The sequence below is a fragment of the Oryzias melastigma genome, linkage group LG6 (assembly GCF_002922805.2).
Source record: "Oryzias melastigma strain HK-1 linkage group LG6, ASM292280v2, whole genome shotgun sequence".
In the NCBI taxonomy this organism is placed as follows: domain Eukaryota; kingdom Metazoa; phylum Chordata; class Actinopteri; order Beloniformes; family Adrianichthyidae; genus Oryzias; species Oryzias melastigma.
This window is the reverse complement of record NC_050517.1, coordinates 6,679,565-6,696,389: the sequence shown is the minus strand read 5'-3', so window position 1 is coordinate 6,696,389 and position 16,825 is coordinate 6,679,565. Positions and strand designations below refer to the sequence as shown.

At 38.8% G+C, this 16,825-nt stretch overlaps 1 protein-coding gene across 1 annotated transcript in view; it reads right to left on the bottom strand.

Moving 5' to 3' along the window:
• Window positions 1-1,653: 1,653 nt before the first annotated feature.
• The window catches only part of asz1 (ankyrin repeat, SAM and basic leucine zipper domain containing 1), a 43,266-nt gene continuing 28,094 nt past the window's right edge, over window positions 1,654-16,825 (bottom strand). Inside the window, exons 8-13 of the mRNA XM_024261950.2 lie at window positions 15,586-15,658; window positions 15,137-15,193; window positions 14,814-14,926; window positions 8,435-8,540; window positions 8,170-8,283; window positions 1,654-1,991 (exon numbers count right to left, since the gene is read on the bottom strand). Coding sequence (XP_024117718.1) covers window positions 1,851-1,991; window positions 8,170-8,283; window positions 8,435-8,540; window positions 14,814-14,926; window positions 15,137-15,193; window positions 15,586-15,658 — 604 coding nt within the window. The 3' untranslated portion in view covers window positions 1,654-1,850. The remainder of the gene's footprint in view (window positions 1,992-8,169; window positions 8,284-8,434; window positions 8,541-14,813; window positions 14,927-15,136; window positions 15,194-15,585; window positions 15,659-16,825) is intronic.

Sequence of the window (16,825 nt, the reverse complement as noted above, 5' to 3'; positions counted from 1 at the left end):
GGACTCTGGGACAGACCAGATTAATGGGCAAATTGGATTGTTCTCGTGATCTCAGTGGAAAATTAAAACAAAAGAGAAAAGCAGACTCTCAAAAACAGCAGATTTTCTTTTTTAAAAATAAACAGAAAAATGTTAACCCTACAACAGATAAGCATCAAAATGTCCGCCTGGACTTTTCTGCTATTTGTGACTATGACAGGGTCTGAGAATCTCCAACAAATTTGAGCTTTTGCCTCTTTTTCCAGAAGACATTGAGTTTTCAATATCTATCATCATTTTACAATTTATTCCGTTTCATAATAGTGTTATAACAATCTAAAATGTAAAAAAATTCCAAAATTGAAATGTTATTTTTAGAGCTTTTGGTGAGAAAAACAGTGCAAATGAACATGAACAAGTTTCGATTGTTAAAAGTTGAAATTTGTCCAGTATCAAACTATTTATAACAAAATTTCTGTATCTTTCTCTCTAAATTAGCAAAAACAGTGCAAATAATGTAAAATATCTACAGGTGTTTTTGGTCACAGAGGGCAGTTCTGCCCTTGGCTCCTAAAAGGCCTTGATGATGCTGCCAGTGACAGTCACGCGTGTGGGATTACCGTAGTGACACAATATTGACAAGAAAGCGCAAAGTCTCAGCTTTCAGAAACTGTTGGAATGTTTCAAATAGAGCAGACCGTTTAGAAATTACAGGATTTAAAGAGCGCTTGTGCAAATGTAACGCCGGCGACACGTTCAGTGCTAAAGGGTTAAACTAGATGTAAATTAGAATCGAGTTGAGTGGCTCTAATGATAGGATCAAGTTTATCCTCTATAAAGATGCAAACTGGTGAGATTAAATCCTCTTTCCTGCCTCCTAAAGATATATTCTAGTTTAATCTACAAAATCAAATCTAGCTAACTAAACCTTAAATAACTTTCAACATTTTACTCTAAAAATATATTTTGTCAAAATTATAAAAGTTAGAAAAAAGCACAAGATAACATTGGGTCATTAACAACAATAAAATAAAATGATCTGGAGGGCCAGATAGAATTACTTTGACTTTGACACGTGCACTATTTGAAAATAATGGTGGTTAAAAAGTTACATTTTTGAGAAGAAATGTGAAATAGAGAAGTTTCTAAGAGCTTTTGGGCTCAGATCTTAAAATTCCAGATTTTTTTTAAGGTTTTTTTAAGATATAATTTCCAAACTCATATTTACTGTACAATGCCGTTAAGGCTTTTGAGACCCTGCAGGAACCCTGAAGCCCCATCCCAGCGAACACAGATATGATGCAGCAAAAGCTGATCAACCATCATTCCAGTCCAATGAGTGGAAACACTTTGAATTTAACAAAGAGATGTGACCATACAGTGTGATAGAATGTTCTAACAATGTTCCCTTGGATTATCCTGATGTGGAAAAACAAATTGATCAAACTGAAATGTGAATGGATTTGACATTCATTCTTGTTTACTTGATTATCTTGAAGAAATACAAAGAATCTGGAAGACTGCCCCTGCATTGACGATAAATTGTATTGTTAAAATGAGTCGTTACACCCCTAGTCTACAGTATACTTGCTATACTTACACTCAAGAATACTTTCAGGCTACGTTCTACATTTTGCTAAGGATATATCGTCATAACAGAAGACGAGGAGGAACTACAGTACAGGAAGATTGCTTTATTATAAACACGACATCGAAACCTTCCTTTAAAACTTAAAAATATTACTTTTTCTCTGAAAACTTGGGAAAAAAACTGCAGCAAAAATGGAATTTTACTTCAAAAACAAAAACAGATTTTGACAGCTCAAATAAAATAAACTAATGGTGAAACCTCTGCTTTGTGATCAGATGATTTACCACTTGCAAGCTTTACACACGAGCAGCAGCGAGGTGGCTCCCAGCATGCCCACTACAACCCCGGCGACCAGAGACTTCTTCCATCCTTTGTGAGAACCAGGAGGACGAAGCTCACAGCAATCCCTGCTTTCCTCCATCTGTGGAGAGAAAGTAGAACTGACATGAGAAAAAGAAAAAAAAACTTCAGAAGATGAGGAAAATGTGAGAAACTCTCCGGCTGCAGGGATTAGAAAACGTCTGAGACCACCAGTTTGGTTTGACCAGCAAACCTGAATCATCGGCATTTCCTGTGCCAGATCCTGAAGGTTTCTCATGGGGAGTCGCGTCTCACAGCCGACTTACTTCCTAAGACACGGGTGACTGTCACATTCAGCAGAGCTGAGTCTCCTTCTGGGAAGTCAAAGCTGGAAATCAAAACTTTTTTACTTTTGCCTCAGCTCTTCTAGGTTCCTCAGGCATTTGTTGCGTTCATCCTTCATTTAAGATGAGTGAACGGAAATCCTTTTAATTCTTTTATGTGTCAAAACAGATATAATGACTTTAGACACAGAAACATTAATATCAATTATATAAATGCTGTAAAAAAAAGGTTTGAAAATTGAGAAAAAAAATTAGGTTTGGGTATTGATTATAATTTCCAGATAGGATTCAATTCAATTCAATTCACAAGAGCCTGAATTGAATTGATTCAGATTTTTTTCAATTCTTCAGAATCTGAAATTCAATTCAGTTTAGAGTTTGCACATTTAGACAAATTTGTTTAGAAAAACATTAATAATCTACTATATGATTTGAATATATTTATATTAATCTGATCCAGTTCACTTCCTGTAAATGTATCAGTGAAATAATGAGATTGTTAATATCATCCAGTGTTACATGGATTCTCTAAAGCAGAAGTTCTAACTAAAATGTTCAGATCATTAACATTGGAAACATTGTTCTGCTTCTCCTGGAGGACATTTCACTAGGTTGCGACACTATAGCATTACACCTTATTCCAGAAGAAGACAGTATGAGAGACAAAATATGTATGTTTTAGGTCACAAATAGTTACTTTAAAAAAATGTCCTTAAACGAGTCTGTAAAATTCATGTCTGTATGTTTATAAAGATGTTCATTTAGTCAGTAATGTATGTTTAGGTCGACCGAGCGTTAGCATTAGCCGTCCTATGGGAAATTTCATTAAACGTTTGCATGGTGTCAGGGTCTTGATGAGGCTCAGAGGTGATGGAACTCCAAAGGTTCCGTTCTCCTGAACAAACAAGTTTGGTTTTCTGTTCTATTTATTGGTCATTTTTATGGTGACATTTCTAGTACTTTAAAGGCCTCGTGCAGTGGCAATTTTTTTTTTTTAATTTAGAAAGTCTTGGAAAACTAATCTGATAAAAAATATTGACTTAAAACGCTGGCCGTCCGGAGCGCGCCCGCCAGGTGCCCGTACACCCCCGTGTTCCTCCTCCGGAGGGCCGGGGAGGGCTCAAAGCCTCCCCCTGACCAGGGAGCGCCCCTCTCCTTTATTGAAAGGGGAAATTCATAAAGGGAGACCCCCTTCTTCGGCACATTACTGCACCCAAATACCACACACCTATTCACCATTATCCCGTTCGAATCCCCAAATCCACGGCAGTCCAAATTCTATTATGTTAAGTAATTCCATGCCCAGAAAGTCATCACAACACTAGCGGATCTAGCTGGATGTTCCTGTACTGACGTCACACGACCTATGACCTACTTATCGGTGGCTGCCCAAAATCTGAGTAACCGCGCTATCTTTGAACGCTTGAAGAGAGTGCACGGGGCCGCGGGTGACAAAATAATTATACGGGGGTTCATTTGTGACATAAATACTAATGTTTTATTGCAGTTTAAGAAAAATCACGATTTTCACCGCACGAGGCCTTTAAATGTTCACATATTTGCTCCTCATGCTACGTTCACACCACATGTGATCCGTGCGACAAATTTGCATGGCCTACCCATCTTTCGCCACGTGGCGAATTCGCTGCTCGTGGGAGCGCATGTAGGAGGAGCCAACGGCCAATGTTTTTATGATGATCGATTTATAGAGCAGTGTCATCACAGATGATGTTGAGAAATCAGATTTATTTATTGTGAAGAGTTCAACAAAAAAAATATCGGTAATTGTGTCTCCATCTCTGGGTTAATGTGATCATTCAAATATTTTTCCATTACTGGGGGCTTCTATCTCACTCCGGGGCTGTGTCTGTATGACTTCCGCTGTGTTTCTGTGACTGTAAATATCTTATTACACCTTATTTAAGACAAAATTGACTTTTCAGTAAGCTAAAAATGACTTGTTTTAATACAAGAAATCTTAAATATCTTGTTGAGACGTTTGATCTTAAAAACATCTAATTTTAAGATAGTTATTTTTACTTAAAATAACATTTTTAAGAAGAAGTGTTGATCATGAATGGTGAGTGGTCTTGTTTCAAGAAACAGACATGCTTGATTTAAGAAAAAAAGTAGTTAAATTTAACAATAGTAGTTAGCCATACCTATAACACATGTGTCAAAGTCGAGGGCCAGATCTGACCCGCCGGGTAATTCTATCCGGCCCTCCAGATCATTTTATTTTTGTATTTAATGTCCCGATGTTATCTTGTCTTTATTTCTTTCTTGTATAATTTTGACAAAATTTATTTTTATGGAGAGTAAAATATTGAAAGTTAATTAAGGTTTAAGTTGATTTATTCTGGGATGATATTCTGGAATATTATTATATTAAAAAGTTACGTTTTTAAGTTTTAAAAATGCAGTTTTAGAGTGTTCAATAAATGTTTGTCCTGTTCGGCACCTTGTTTCTTCATACTCAATTATTTGCATTTAGGGTGTGATCTGCAGTAATGTCTGTTAATTCTGCAAAAACAGGCTAACCAAGACAAAAAAAACTCAATGATAATAATTAACATTCTTGTTTTAAGAGTAACAAACTCAGAAAGAATATAATGTGTAGGATTTGATTAAAGTCTCACATTAACCAGAGAGAGGAAAAGAAAAAGAAAATTAGGGGACATTTTTTTAAAGTTAATATTGTCTCGCTGAAAATAAGAAAAATATCACAAAGTTCTGAAGGCCCAAGCCGGAAGCCCTTGCATTAGCTGTCTGCCAGCATTTCAAGTGAGTGCACCCCACTGACACCCAGGAGGCTGACTATCCAGAGAGCCGCTGTGGGAGTGAAAGCTGAGTGGATTCCGCCTTCACACAGCAGTTGCAGGGCGGGCTCAGGCAATCATGTGACTCCAGCGGGTTGAGTAAATGGATGGAAGTTCAGGACATAAACCCTCGTATTGGATTCATATTCCACCCACTGATCGAGTCACTGAAAACGTCACATACTCAAAGCTGAGTCCCTGATTGGTAGATACAACACAGAAACCTGCCAAAATGTAGAAAGTTTATCTTTGGCTACGCCGCTCAAGTCTCACTGCTGCCAGACCGCCGCACTGCCACTGACTTAACATTGAAACTGTTCGCTTCTGCTGCACGAATTACGTTCGGAGTGAACGTAGCATCATGATGCTTCCACAAGAAAGTTGTCTCTACAAACGTTTTAAAAACACAGCTTTTACTGCAGTGGGTCTTCAGAGCATTCGATATACTGCTGCTGCTTTTAAAAAATATGCTCATTTATCTCAATCAGAGCTGTGTTTTTATTCATCCAAGGGAATTTTATCAAACCCATTACTCAAGTGGAAAAGTCAAAGCCAGATCTGTACAAACTTTAAGGCAAGGCTGAGTTTTAGTGTTTGTGGTTCAGCGTCCCGTAAGCCCAATTTCTGCAGAACCTTGTTTGAGTTCTGCCTCTAAGGACCTTTATCTGTAAATTAGAGACTTGGAGCAGGTCAACCAGAGCAGTCTCTAATGGGAATTGTAAAATACCTTTCTGCAAAACAAGTTTTGCGCAGTCTGCCCTTTCAGTGAAAAGTACAAGACTTTGGAACTCACTCCCCCCTGATTTGAATTCTGTGTCCAGTTTTAACCTTTTAAAAAACTAACAAAGTCTTGGTTTTATCAGCAGCAGTGCTGTCCTCATGTTTTATCAGGTTGATTTGATGTGTTTTTTTTTTATTCTATTGATTTGTCCCTGTATCTTTTAAACTGGTTTATGTATTTTTTTAACAATTACATTTTGTATTATTTCCTGTATTTTACACATATCTGTAATTTGTAAAACAAACAAAGCCCAGCTAAGGACAAATGCTGCAAACTAGTCATGGCTAAAAGCATTATGAATATGATATGGGCATGGGACTGCCATCGACAGTATGTCTATGTTTTTATATCGGTCCTTACTCAATACATACATTCAGTTCAATTTAATTCAGTTCGCTCAGTAATGGGAGGAGAACCAGACATTCACACCAGAAGATTTCCTGACAGAGACAGTTGAGTGAGGGCTGATGATGGAGTGTGAGGAGATACTGTAAAAAAGCCTGGCTCAGAGAGATGTTAAGTCAGAAAGTTTTCATGGGGCTCTTCTTTTGGCTTTGCCACCATCAGTTGGTCAATGAGTGTACTGTACAGCTGTTCCTCAGTAAGTCAGGAGAGTGAGATGTTTTCCTTTTGGAGTTTCTTTAGTTCATTAAATATGCGAAAAGAAACTGCAAAAAAAAAAAAAGACAGATCTAATATTCCAGCATCAAGAGCTGTGAAGATACAATTAAGAAGAGAGACAGAACACCTTTGATCAGAGCGAGGCCAACATTTTTCTAAGGTTCCTCATCCATGGTTGAGCTTTTATATCTATGGAAATTTATTTTCAAGGAATGTGAGAACTTCCCTCCCATGGGAATAAACTGATTCTGTAGTATGTTCGGTAGTAAATCTCTACAAAGTAAGTCTTAAACTCTAACACAGATTGTCCAGATCTCTCCAGGGACCATCTGGATGATCCAGAGGAGGATTGGGAGAAGGTCATGTGGTCAGATGAAACCAAAATGGAACCGTTTGGTCGAAATGCCCCTCACAGCGCAGGAGGAAACGCTGAATACTCACTGTGAAGTATGGAGGTGGAAACATCATAGTTTGGGGCTGACTTTTTGCAAAGGAAAAACGAATGACTGATTTGTTTTGAGGAAAGGATGAATAGATCCATGAATAGTGAGTATTTGGTCCAAATATCCTTAAAGAAGCATTTTTACTCCGTCAATAACTCATCACTAGAATGAAAATGTAAGAAAAACTAAGCTGGCTTTCTGTCATACCAGACTTGGAGATCTGTGGCAACATACAACGTACTGGAGAAGTGAGGACAAATGGCAACATCTGGTAAGGCCATGGAATAACCCCCACCCAGGCCACAGCACGACCACCACCAAGATCACGGAACAACCCCTACCCAGACCACGGCACTACACCCACCCAGGCCACAGCATGACCACCACTCAGGCCATGGCACTACCCCTAGCAAACCACAGCACAACCCCCACCAAGGCCATGGCATGACCCTCACCCAGGCCATGGCATGACCTCCACCTAGGTCATGGCATGACCATGCCTCGACCCCCACCCAGGCCACAGCACGACCACCACCAAGGTCACGGAACGACCCCTACCCAGGCCACAGCAGGGCCACCACCAGGGCCACGGCACGACCCCTACCCAGGCCATGGCACGACCCCCACCTAGGTCATGGCATGACCACGCTTCGACCCCCATGCAGGCCACGGCACGACCCCCACCTAGGTCATGGCATGACCACGCTTCGACCCTCACGCAGGCCACGGCACAACCCCCACCCAGGCCACGGCAGGACCACCACCCAGGCCATGGCATGACCCCCACCAAGGCCACGGCAAGACCCCCACCCAGGCCACGACACCACCCCCACCTAGGTCATGACATGACCATGCCTCAACACGTACCCAGGCAACACCTCGACCTCAACCCAGCCATATGCTTCAAACACACTTACAATTCCTTAATTCTTTCAACACATACATAATTTACAAAAATACTTTCAACTTCAAAGTCTGCACCAGTGCAACCAAAAAATTTTTTTTTGGTACACCAATGAAAAATCTAGTCGCAAATGCGACCAAATTGGTTGCACTCTAGAGCCCTGATGGATTACCGCTGCTCCCATAATAAACACTGACTTTAGGACTAGAACACAAGGATGCATGGGAGGGCAGAAGGGTGTGGCATCAAACCTGCAACACCTTCCAAAAGGAGAAGGAACAGCTTTATTATTGCTTCATGTTTAAGAGAACAGTTTTTATTAATTTTCTTTTTTATGAATGATCTGGCTGGTTTGTGGGAAGTGAGTGGGTGTGTGCACGTGCTGACCTTGCACAGCAGACTATGGAGACAAGACACTTCCTTTTCCAGGTCTTTGGTCTGGAGGACCAGCTGTCTGCAGATGGACTGGGCATCCTTCCCCGAGTCCAGAGAGAAGACCAGCTAATTGGAGACCAGAGAAACAAAAACCTTTATTCACTTAAGGTGAAACACACATTAAATGAAAAGCTTTTATGATTTTTAAGAGTTTGACTGTTCCTAAAATGCGTAAGCATGATGGCGATTGTGAGGGAATCATTTCAAATCCACGTGCCTGAGAAGCCTGACGAGGAAAGCGGCTGACGACGTCATGGATCACTTCTATCAGGTAACAGCACTGATGATTCACACTGATGAGGAAGTTCTGCAGATCTTCACACCTAAAACACAAAAACAACACCAAGAGGTTTCTAAAAGCCACTAATATTCAGATTCTGCAGCTTTTCTGTTTCTGACATCCCTTCATTTGCTGATATCATACAGAAAAAATTACAAGTAAAGAAATAGCTCACAACAGTAAAAAAAAACAAATGTGTTGCTTGATGTTTAGCTGTTGATTTGGTTTCTACACCTGCTGTACAGCACGCTCTGTTCAGTACATCCCCTTAAAACATGGACTTGGTAAACTGCTGGAACAACACACAACACTTTAAAGACCAATGATGACCTACCAATGCTCCCCAACACTAAATCAAGCTAAATTGTAAATTACTATAATCTTAGTCATTTCAACAAAATTAAATTGTCTTAGCTTTCATTTGAAAGTAGCTCGTACAAATGACTGATGAAGCAGCGGAACATCTGGTGATTTTTACCGGGAGCCAGTTAGAACTGGAAGACAAACCAGTTGGACTCATAGCAGCAACCCAAAATTTTATTTAAAAAACTGTTGATTTATAGCATAATGCTAATGCTAACGAGCTGTTCCGTGTGCCGCCCGCATGTAAACATGGACCTGTTTACAGTCAGACAATATTTTCACTGACCAGACTCTGAAACGTGGATAAATACAAACATTTCATTCATATTATATTAACAAAAAAATACATTTTTTAATATGACAGAATTGAATCCACCGTGTACTAGCAGTGGGTGTTACACAAAAACAGCAGCCTGTGTCAGATGTTGTGCTGAACACCCCACCTCCTTCCCTCACGAGACCACTCCAGCTTTAATGTCAATGATAACAGTAGTCCAAATCTTTGTTTTCAGGCTGTTTCAGGCTAATTTACCAGAAATTTCTTAATTTCTGGTACATTTCAGAAATTTCTTAATTTCTGGTGAATCTCTCAATTTTTTCTAAGCGTGTGTGCATTTAATTTTACAGTTAGATGATAACAGATACGTGCTCATCCCATTTATAAATTGATTTTTTTAAAAGAAATTCATAAAAAGCTCAAAAGTAAAATGCCTAAGGTAGTTCTGTGTAAAATATTATAATTCTATGCTTGTTTTGTAAAGTCTAAAAGCATTAGAATGTATTTGTAAAATTAGTCCTTTGTTTTTAAATGGAACTGAACAAACAGTTTAGTGGTCTATTTTATTCATACTCTCTTTTGAAACCTGAAAACTTATGCATTAATTTTATATTTATTTATTTTCTTAGTTATTTAAAAAACTAGTTGTATGATTTTCTGTTGTGTTGACAGGAAATAAATATTTAAAACAAAGCAACCTGCTGATGATTACACATTTCCTTTTTGAGCCACAGTGTTCAAATTAGACCAACATAGTTATTTGATTTATATATCTATATAGTTATCACCTGATAGGGAAAAAACTAAATCGAGATAGAAAAATTCCATATCCCCCAGCCCTAGTTGACCCGTAAGAGTGCTGTGGGTTTCTGGGTTGTCTGTGTCCATAGAGGGCCGTAGAGAGAAGCTGCATTTTTACGGGTAATATAAGTTACACACTCTTATGACGTACAGGTGATGCTGTCGTACCGAGTTCTTAGGCAGCACTCTTGTGCGAGTACTGGCTCCTTAAATACTCCCTACAAATGTAGCCAAACAGTGTGTGAAGTTAATAGGCAAGTGCCAGTCGAATGTCTACTCAAAAACTAATTTTTTTCATTTCTACCTGTCAGGTTGCACGCAAGGAGCGCACACCTATCACTAGAACCTGGTGGTTTGAAAAAAGAAGAAGTGTTTGCTTCAACTTCAACTGCAGCATGTTGGTAGAGAAACGTGTATGAACATTTTCACTCTACAGGCTCACTGAGCGGTCGACAACCATGATATTTTATATGGGTTGATTGATACATGTGCATGATACCTTTTTACCCAGACACCCTGTATCCACCCTTAAGGACAGTTGTGACTAAAGTCAAGGATTTACAGAGATGAAAATGTTAGGTGGATCCTAACTCCAACACAACTTAAAGTAGGGATCAGATAACCCATACCTTCCTTTAATATACATTTTTTATCACAGCCAGCTTCAAATTTGGCTTTCATGTTAAGAAAATGAAATGCATTCTTCTTTGAAAAGAAGTTACATTTGGTGTAATATGACTTTTCCTATGAATGTCTGATCAAAACTTTAGCAACAGATTTCTGGAACAGTTGAAGGCTTTTTATAGAATGTTTTTTTAACAGTCTGATAAGAAAGAATTACACTAAAATAACTTATTCTGCATCAATGACAAAAAGATATTCCTGATATGATAGATGTCACAGAGATGAGGGAAGAGTATTCTAGAGCAGAGGCATCAAACTCAATCGCACAGGGGGGCAAAACACATACACTTAATGAACACACTAAAACTACATTTTTTAAACTTTAAAGACTGAACTTTTTAACATAGATATGACTAAAAACAGGCAGGAATATTATTCTAGAATAAACAAACTTAAACCTTTAATAACTTTCAATATTTGATTCTCCATAACAATATATTTTGTGAAAATTATACAAGTTAAAAACACACTTTTTTAGTTTAGTTTATTAAAAGGTTGAGTTTAATCTTTAAAAGAAAAAAAAACTCAAATATCTTTACTTTTACATCATTTTATGTGAAAAATTACACTTAAAAATAACACAAATTCCCATAAAATATATCCTGTTAAATTATACGATATATGAACATGCTGACGAACAAAACAAAGCCTGGAAATACAAGATAAAATCAGATTGTTAATGACAATTTTTTTTTTTAAAAGATCCGGCGGGCCGGATAAGATTACCCAGAGGTTCGGATCTGGCCCCCGGGCCTCGACATTGACATGTTCTAGAGACTTTATGTAAGATCTACAGAATACAGAACAAAAATGGAATGAGGCTTTACACAAATTGCACATTATATTTAAATAAAAAAACTTCAGTTTTTTGTAAGTGTGCACAAACCGAAACCTTCATATAAAAACACATATGAACTAGGGGTGTTGCAGATCACGGATTATCCGTGGTCCGTACGGATCAGAAGCCACGGTTCGGGACACGGTTCGGACACGTGTGTACCGCGGACCACTCCGACCCCCACCCCCAGCGAGCGCACACACCTTGGGCTCTCATAATTTTAACCATTGTCCGTTCACATCAATGAAATTCTGTCAAATTCCTGTAAATCCTCTTTGTTTTGACCAGCGCTGAAGTAACAGCTTCACGGTTATTTCTTAAAGTCTGTTCCTGAATCTCCCGCTGCGTGTGGGCGGAGCTTTCAGAGCTTTTCCTGCATAGAGAATTTGGTGTCGGCCGCCACCAGCTCCTGGAAAAGGGGGGATGTGGCTGATTCTAGGAGCCCAGACTGAGAGAGAGTCCACGGAGACCCGAATGATGACAAAATGATACAACAGAAAAAATAATTTCAGTAAACCAATAACCAATATATAATCGCAAATATTTTGATTTTAATGTCAAGGTAACAATAATTATATATTTTGTTTTGGAAACATCGTCTGTGGACCCCCCTTCCTCTTAATTGAAAATGGTTCGGTCCGACTGGACTATTCTTCCACAGCTGTTTGTTACCGTCAGACCCACAGAGTTTGAGGGAGAGAAGACACGCTTTAAAATCAGGAGTTTAAACACCTGATTTAGAGGAGAACCTCCGTGAAAAAAGAAAAAAGGAGACAGTCTGTCTATTGCCGCGCGGAAAGGAGAGAGTGCTCGTAAACGGACAAGGGGGCGGGGCCATGAATTTGAGGGTTTCTTCTGAAGCTTTTGTATGGAGCTTCAAACTAGAATAATTTGTTGTTTTATTGTGTATCAAAATTAGGCTTGTTAGTTACATTTCTGTTTTATAATGAGGTGATCTATAGTAAAATATGTAAATTGAAAGAATGTTCAATAAAGTTACATAATAATAATAATAAAATAAACTTGTTAAGGTATACAAATCTGAAGTCCCCACGAGACACCACCACCTTATTTTAAGCCAGGAAAAACCCTGCAGCTTCCGTCACAAACTTTACTCAACTTGACGCGGATGGATAGATATCAGGTTTATTTAATGTTAAGACCTGAATAAAAGCATCAGTACACGTTTCAATTTCTGGATTCAAAGAATACATCCGTAATGGACATGATTTTATGGCAAGCCAAAAAGATCACCAGGAAAAGCGGGTGCAACAGTGCCACGTTTTACAGATAATTATTATTATTTTAAATATTTAAATGTCCCCATTTGGCGAGTGGGATCAGAACATTTGTATTTCAAGTGAACACCAGATAGATTTGGTATTTTCAAAACTATTTTTAAGCATTCTTTTCTCTGTTTTTGTAGATTTGTATGTATTCAGAAACTACAAGTTTTAGCATTTTGCTTGTGTTCAAACTTTAAAGATTTTTTGTTTTAATAAATAGGCCTCAGTGAGCAAAAGTTTTGAACTTTTGTGTAAGGGAAGTACTTTATATTCATTTTGAATATATGATTTGAAACGTTTCCAAAAATTAATTTAGCTTTCATGTTGTTGTTGTTGTTGTTGGTGGTGGTGTTTTTTTTGTTGTTTTTTTTTTTAACTTTTTACTGATCCGAAAAGTGATCCGAACCGTGACCCTAAAACCGTGACACGATCCGAACCGTGAGTTTTGTGATCCGCAACACCCCTAATATGAACCCATAATGAGAGGTGTGTCAACATACATCTATACTTCCAGCCATTTACCATACTTTTATAAATCCACAACACTTCCTGGAGAGCAGAAACACTGCGTCACATTGAAGACATTTTCATTTAAAAGCAGTAAATACAATAATAAGAACATCATAAATGCATGTGTGCAGTGCAGATGCATGAGAAACTTGCAGAAAAGTTCATTTGGCGTCAAGACAAGGTTAAAGTGATTTATAAAGTGCTAATGCCACATTAGAAAACAGACAGGCTGAAGGTTTGGATCAGTATTGATGCTGTCCTTTTTTTAAGCACAAACTCACCAAGTTCCGTAGGAAACTCAGCTGGCTGCCAATTTTTCTTCTTACCTCTGCATTTTATTGCAATGAATAATGTAATTAATGATCATTTACTCATGCTTATGAACCCCTCCCCCAAAACTGTGGGGCATTGATAGTTCTTATCTCAATGGTAAATTCTCCTGCTGAGGGCACCCGGCAGCCAGCCGTTTCAGGACTCCTAGCACTCTGTCTGAGGAGCGAGTAAACAGTGTCAGTCAGTCCCTGCTGCACCCACACCTCCCTTTCCCTGCTGTTAGTTTATCTAGGAGCAGAGAGTGATGATGGGAAAACCGTTGAGGCACACTTGTCACTACATTTGAGCAGCCTACAGCAGGGGTCACCAACCCGGTGCCTGCGGGCACCAAGTTGCCCCCAAGGACCACACAAGCTGCCCGCAGGTCTCTTCTAAAATTAGCACAACTAACTTGTGAGCTGCATCTAAAGTTCAATTCTATTCTTTTGCTGTTTTTTTTAAATTACACTTGCATTTGAATACATTAAAAAATTAAAATGTCTTAAAAAAGTGTTCTCAAAAATGTGACCTCAGATATACTCCTGTGCAAAGAATATTAATTTTGTTAAAAAGTGAATTGAAGATCTTCATGGACAGAACTTCCTCCAAAATCCTGATTCTTTCTCCTTCCAGTTCACCAAAGACTCTTTTAGCTAATTCTCCAATGTTTATTGACTGTGATCAATACATTCAATCATTGGTTTCTCAGAGTTCTTGATAAAATAATCAAAGCTAACATCAAAATGCTCTTTCATTGATTTACAATCCTTTCCAACTGCGGTCAAATGAGCCGCCGTTCACATTTCCGTGGTCACATCAAGAAGCTCCGTGGAGTCTGGTGGAGATTTTCCAGCGTTCTCAGTCCTGCTACCGTAAGTATTGGATGAAACTCACACCAAAAATCCAGTGATGCTGATTTGACCACAGAAATGTGAACGGCGGCTCATTTGACTGCAGTCAATGTGAAGATACCATCTTCTCTTCTCCAGAACCTGAACTAGACACTAGGAACAGATGAGGGTTTAGTGCATGTGCAGCAGAGCTGTTGATGGAAAGAAGATCATTCATTCAAACAGAGTCTGTCCAAGACAGTTTGATTGATTTAAAAGGAGAAATACTCAGAAATGAAAAAACAAAATGATTTCTGATTACATTTGTTCTCTTTCAGAAGAAAAATGACACACAGACATGTTAAATGTCTAAAACAGGATTTTCATTGGAGGGACTTTAAGGAAAATATCTTACCCACTGTAAACAGCTCCCAGCTGGCACAAGGCGTTAAGGTCTACTTTATCCAAGTGGATCTGGTGCACAGCATCCAGCACCTTTCCCTGATCCTCTGGGTCTGTGATACCAATCTGAATTTAGAAATCAAAATAGAAATACTGCTCAGTTTATAGGTTGTGAATTATATAGAAAGCTTACTGGGGGTGTATTATAACGATTAATCAACTTAATTGATTTATATTCTTAAGATCCAACCAGTTCAATCTGTCTGAAGCCTAGGTACGCAGAAATATAGTTTGAATAAAAAAAAGTCAGCAATTTAAATCATAGTTGCTTTTTACCTTCTCAAGGTCCTCTTTCTTCATGGTCAACAGGCAGTTCCATGTGATGTCATTGTTCTGCGCTCCAGAAAAAAAAACAAGACAACCAAGAAACAGATCAAAAATGACAACATCACAGCTGCTGCTGTAGTCTAACCACGGGTTTTCCATGTGACCACAGGCTTACTACACCTGTCAAACCAAGGAGGAGAACTTCAGCTAACCCTTAGTTTATTCAGATGGATCAAACCATTTTGAAGTAAAATGATCAACTATAAACTCCTGCTAAACACTCCACCACAGATTAAAGTCTGCCTGTCATAAATAACAAATGTGACAAATAAATGAATAATATTGTCCTGGTTTCTCCTGTGATTATAAAGGAACAACTTTAAAAAAAATAAAATAAGGAGAATTCAAACACAAAGAAGTATGTGCAATCTCCTGTCAGCATGAAGGCGAGTACTTACAGTCATGACTTCAGTGAGGTGGCTCAAATTAAGGCCATGTAGAAGAAGCTCAAGATCATTAAGACGAGTTACGCTGAGAAGAACACAAAGAGCGACAGGCGGTTCAGAAAAAAAATAAGGCTTCATTTGTGCTGTATTGTTATCCAAAGCGGGCTGCACGGTGGCGCAGTGGTTAGCGCTCTTGCCTCACAGCGAGAAGGCCCCGGTTCAAATCCCGGCTGGGACCTTTCTGTGTGGAGTTTGCATGTTCTCCCCGTGCATGCGTGGGTTTTCACCGGGGACTCCGGCTTCCTCCCACCGTCCAAAAACATGCTTCATAGGTTAATTGGTGACTCTGAATTGCCCATAGGTGTGAATGTGAGAGTGAATGTGTGTGTGATTGAGGCCCTGCGACAGACTGGCGACCTGTCCAGGGTGTACCCCGCCTTCGCCCTTCAGTAGCCGGGATAGGCTCCGGCACCCCCGCGACCCCGACAGGGATGAAGCGGTTAAGAAGATGGATGTTATCCAAAGCACAGACCTTTTTAGATTTTAACTGGGAAAAACAATGAGAAATTACCTGAACAGAAATCTGTGTGTTTGCATCAATCTAATCTGCATTTATCTAAATCATGATGTGGAATTATCATGGGTAAAACAAGAAGCATAATGACAAGAACTAAACTCAAACCCAATGAATTGTTGAGTTTTTTTATAGGAAGTAGGCCTAGAAAATAACTCATAAATTTATCTTCATCATATCTGCCTGTGCAACACACATATCGCAAAAGATGACGTGAACTGCGATAAATGGTTATTTTAAATGTTTACATGCACCCTAAAATGATCTCATATTGTGCAGCTTTAATAGGGAGCAAAGCTACTACCACAGCTTTTGCTGTTTGAGGATGTTCTACAATGGCTTTGAGCTCAAAGTACCTCGTAGGGATCAACATTCAGCTGCTTGTGATTGGTGAACTGTTGTGATGCAATCTTGCTATCTTAATAATTAAAGTTATTCATTTCAGTGTAATTATTATATAAAATTAACATTACATAACTCGACCTTCTATTTCTCTGATGTTGTATCTTTATAAATGAAACACAACAGGAGAAAACCACAACAATTGTTATAAATTGAAGGTTTTAACAACAAATTAGAGTAACTAGAAAAGTTGCATTACCTGCGATAATGCTAGTGTGAATGCCTTTAGCTGAAAGTAGTCACTGAAGATGCTGAAGCTTTTTGCTGAAAATGGTG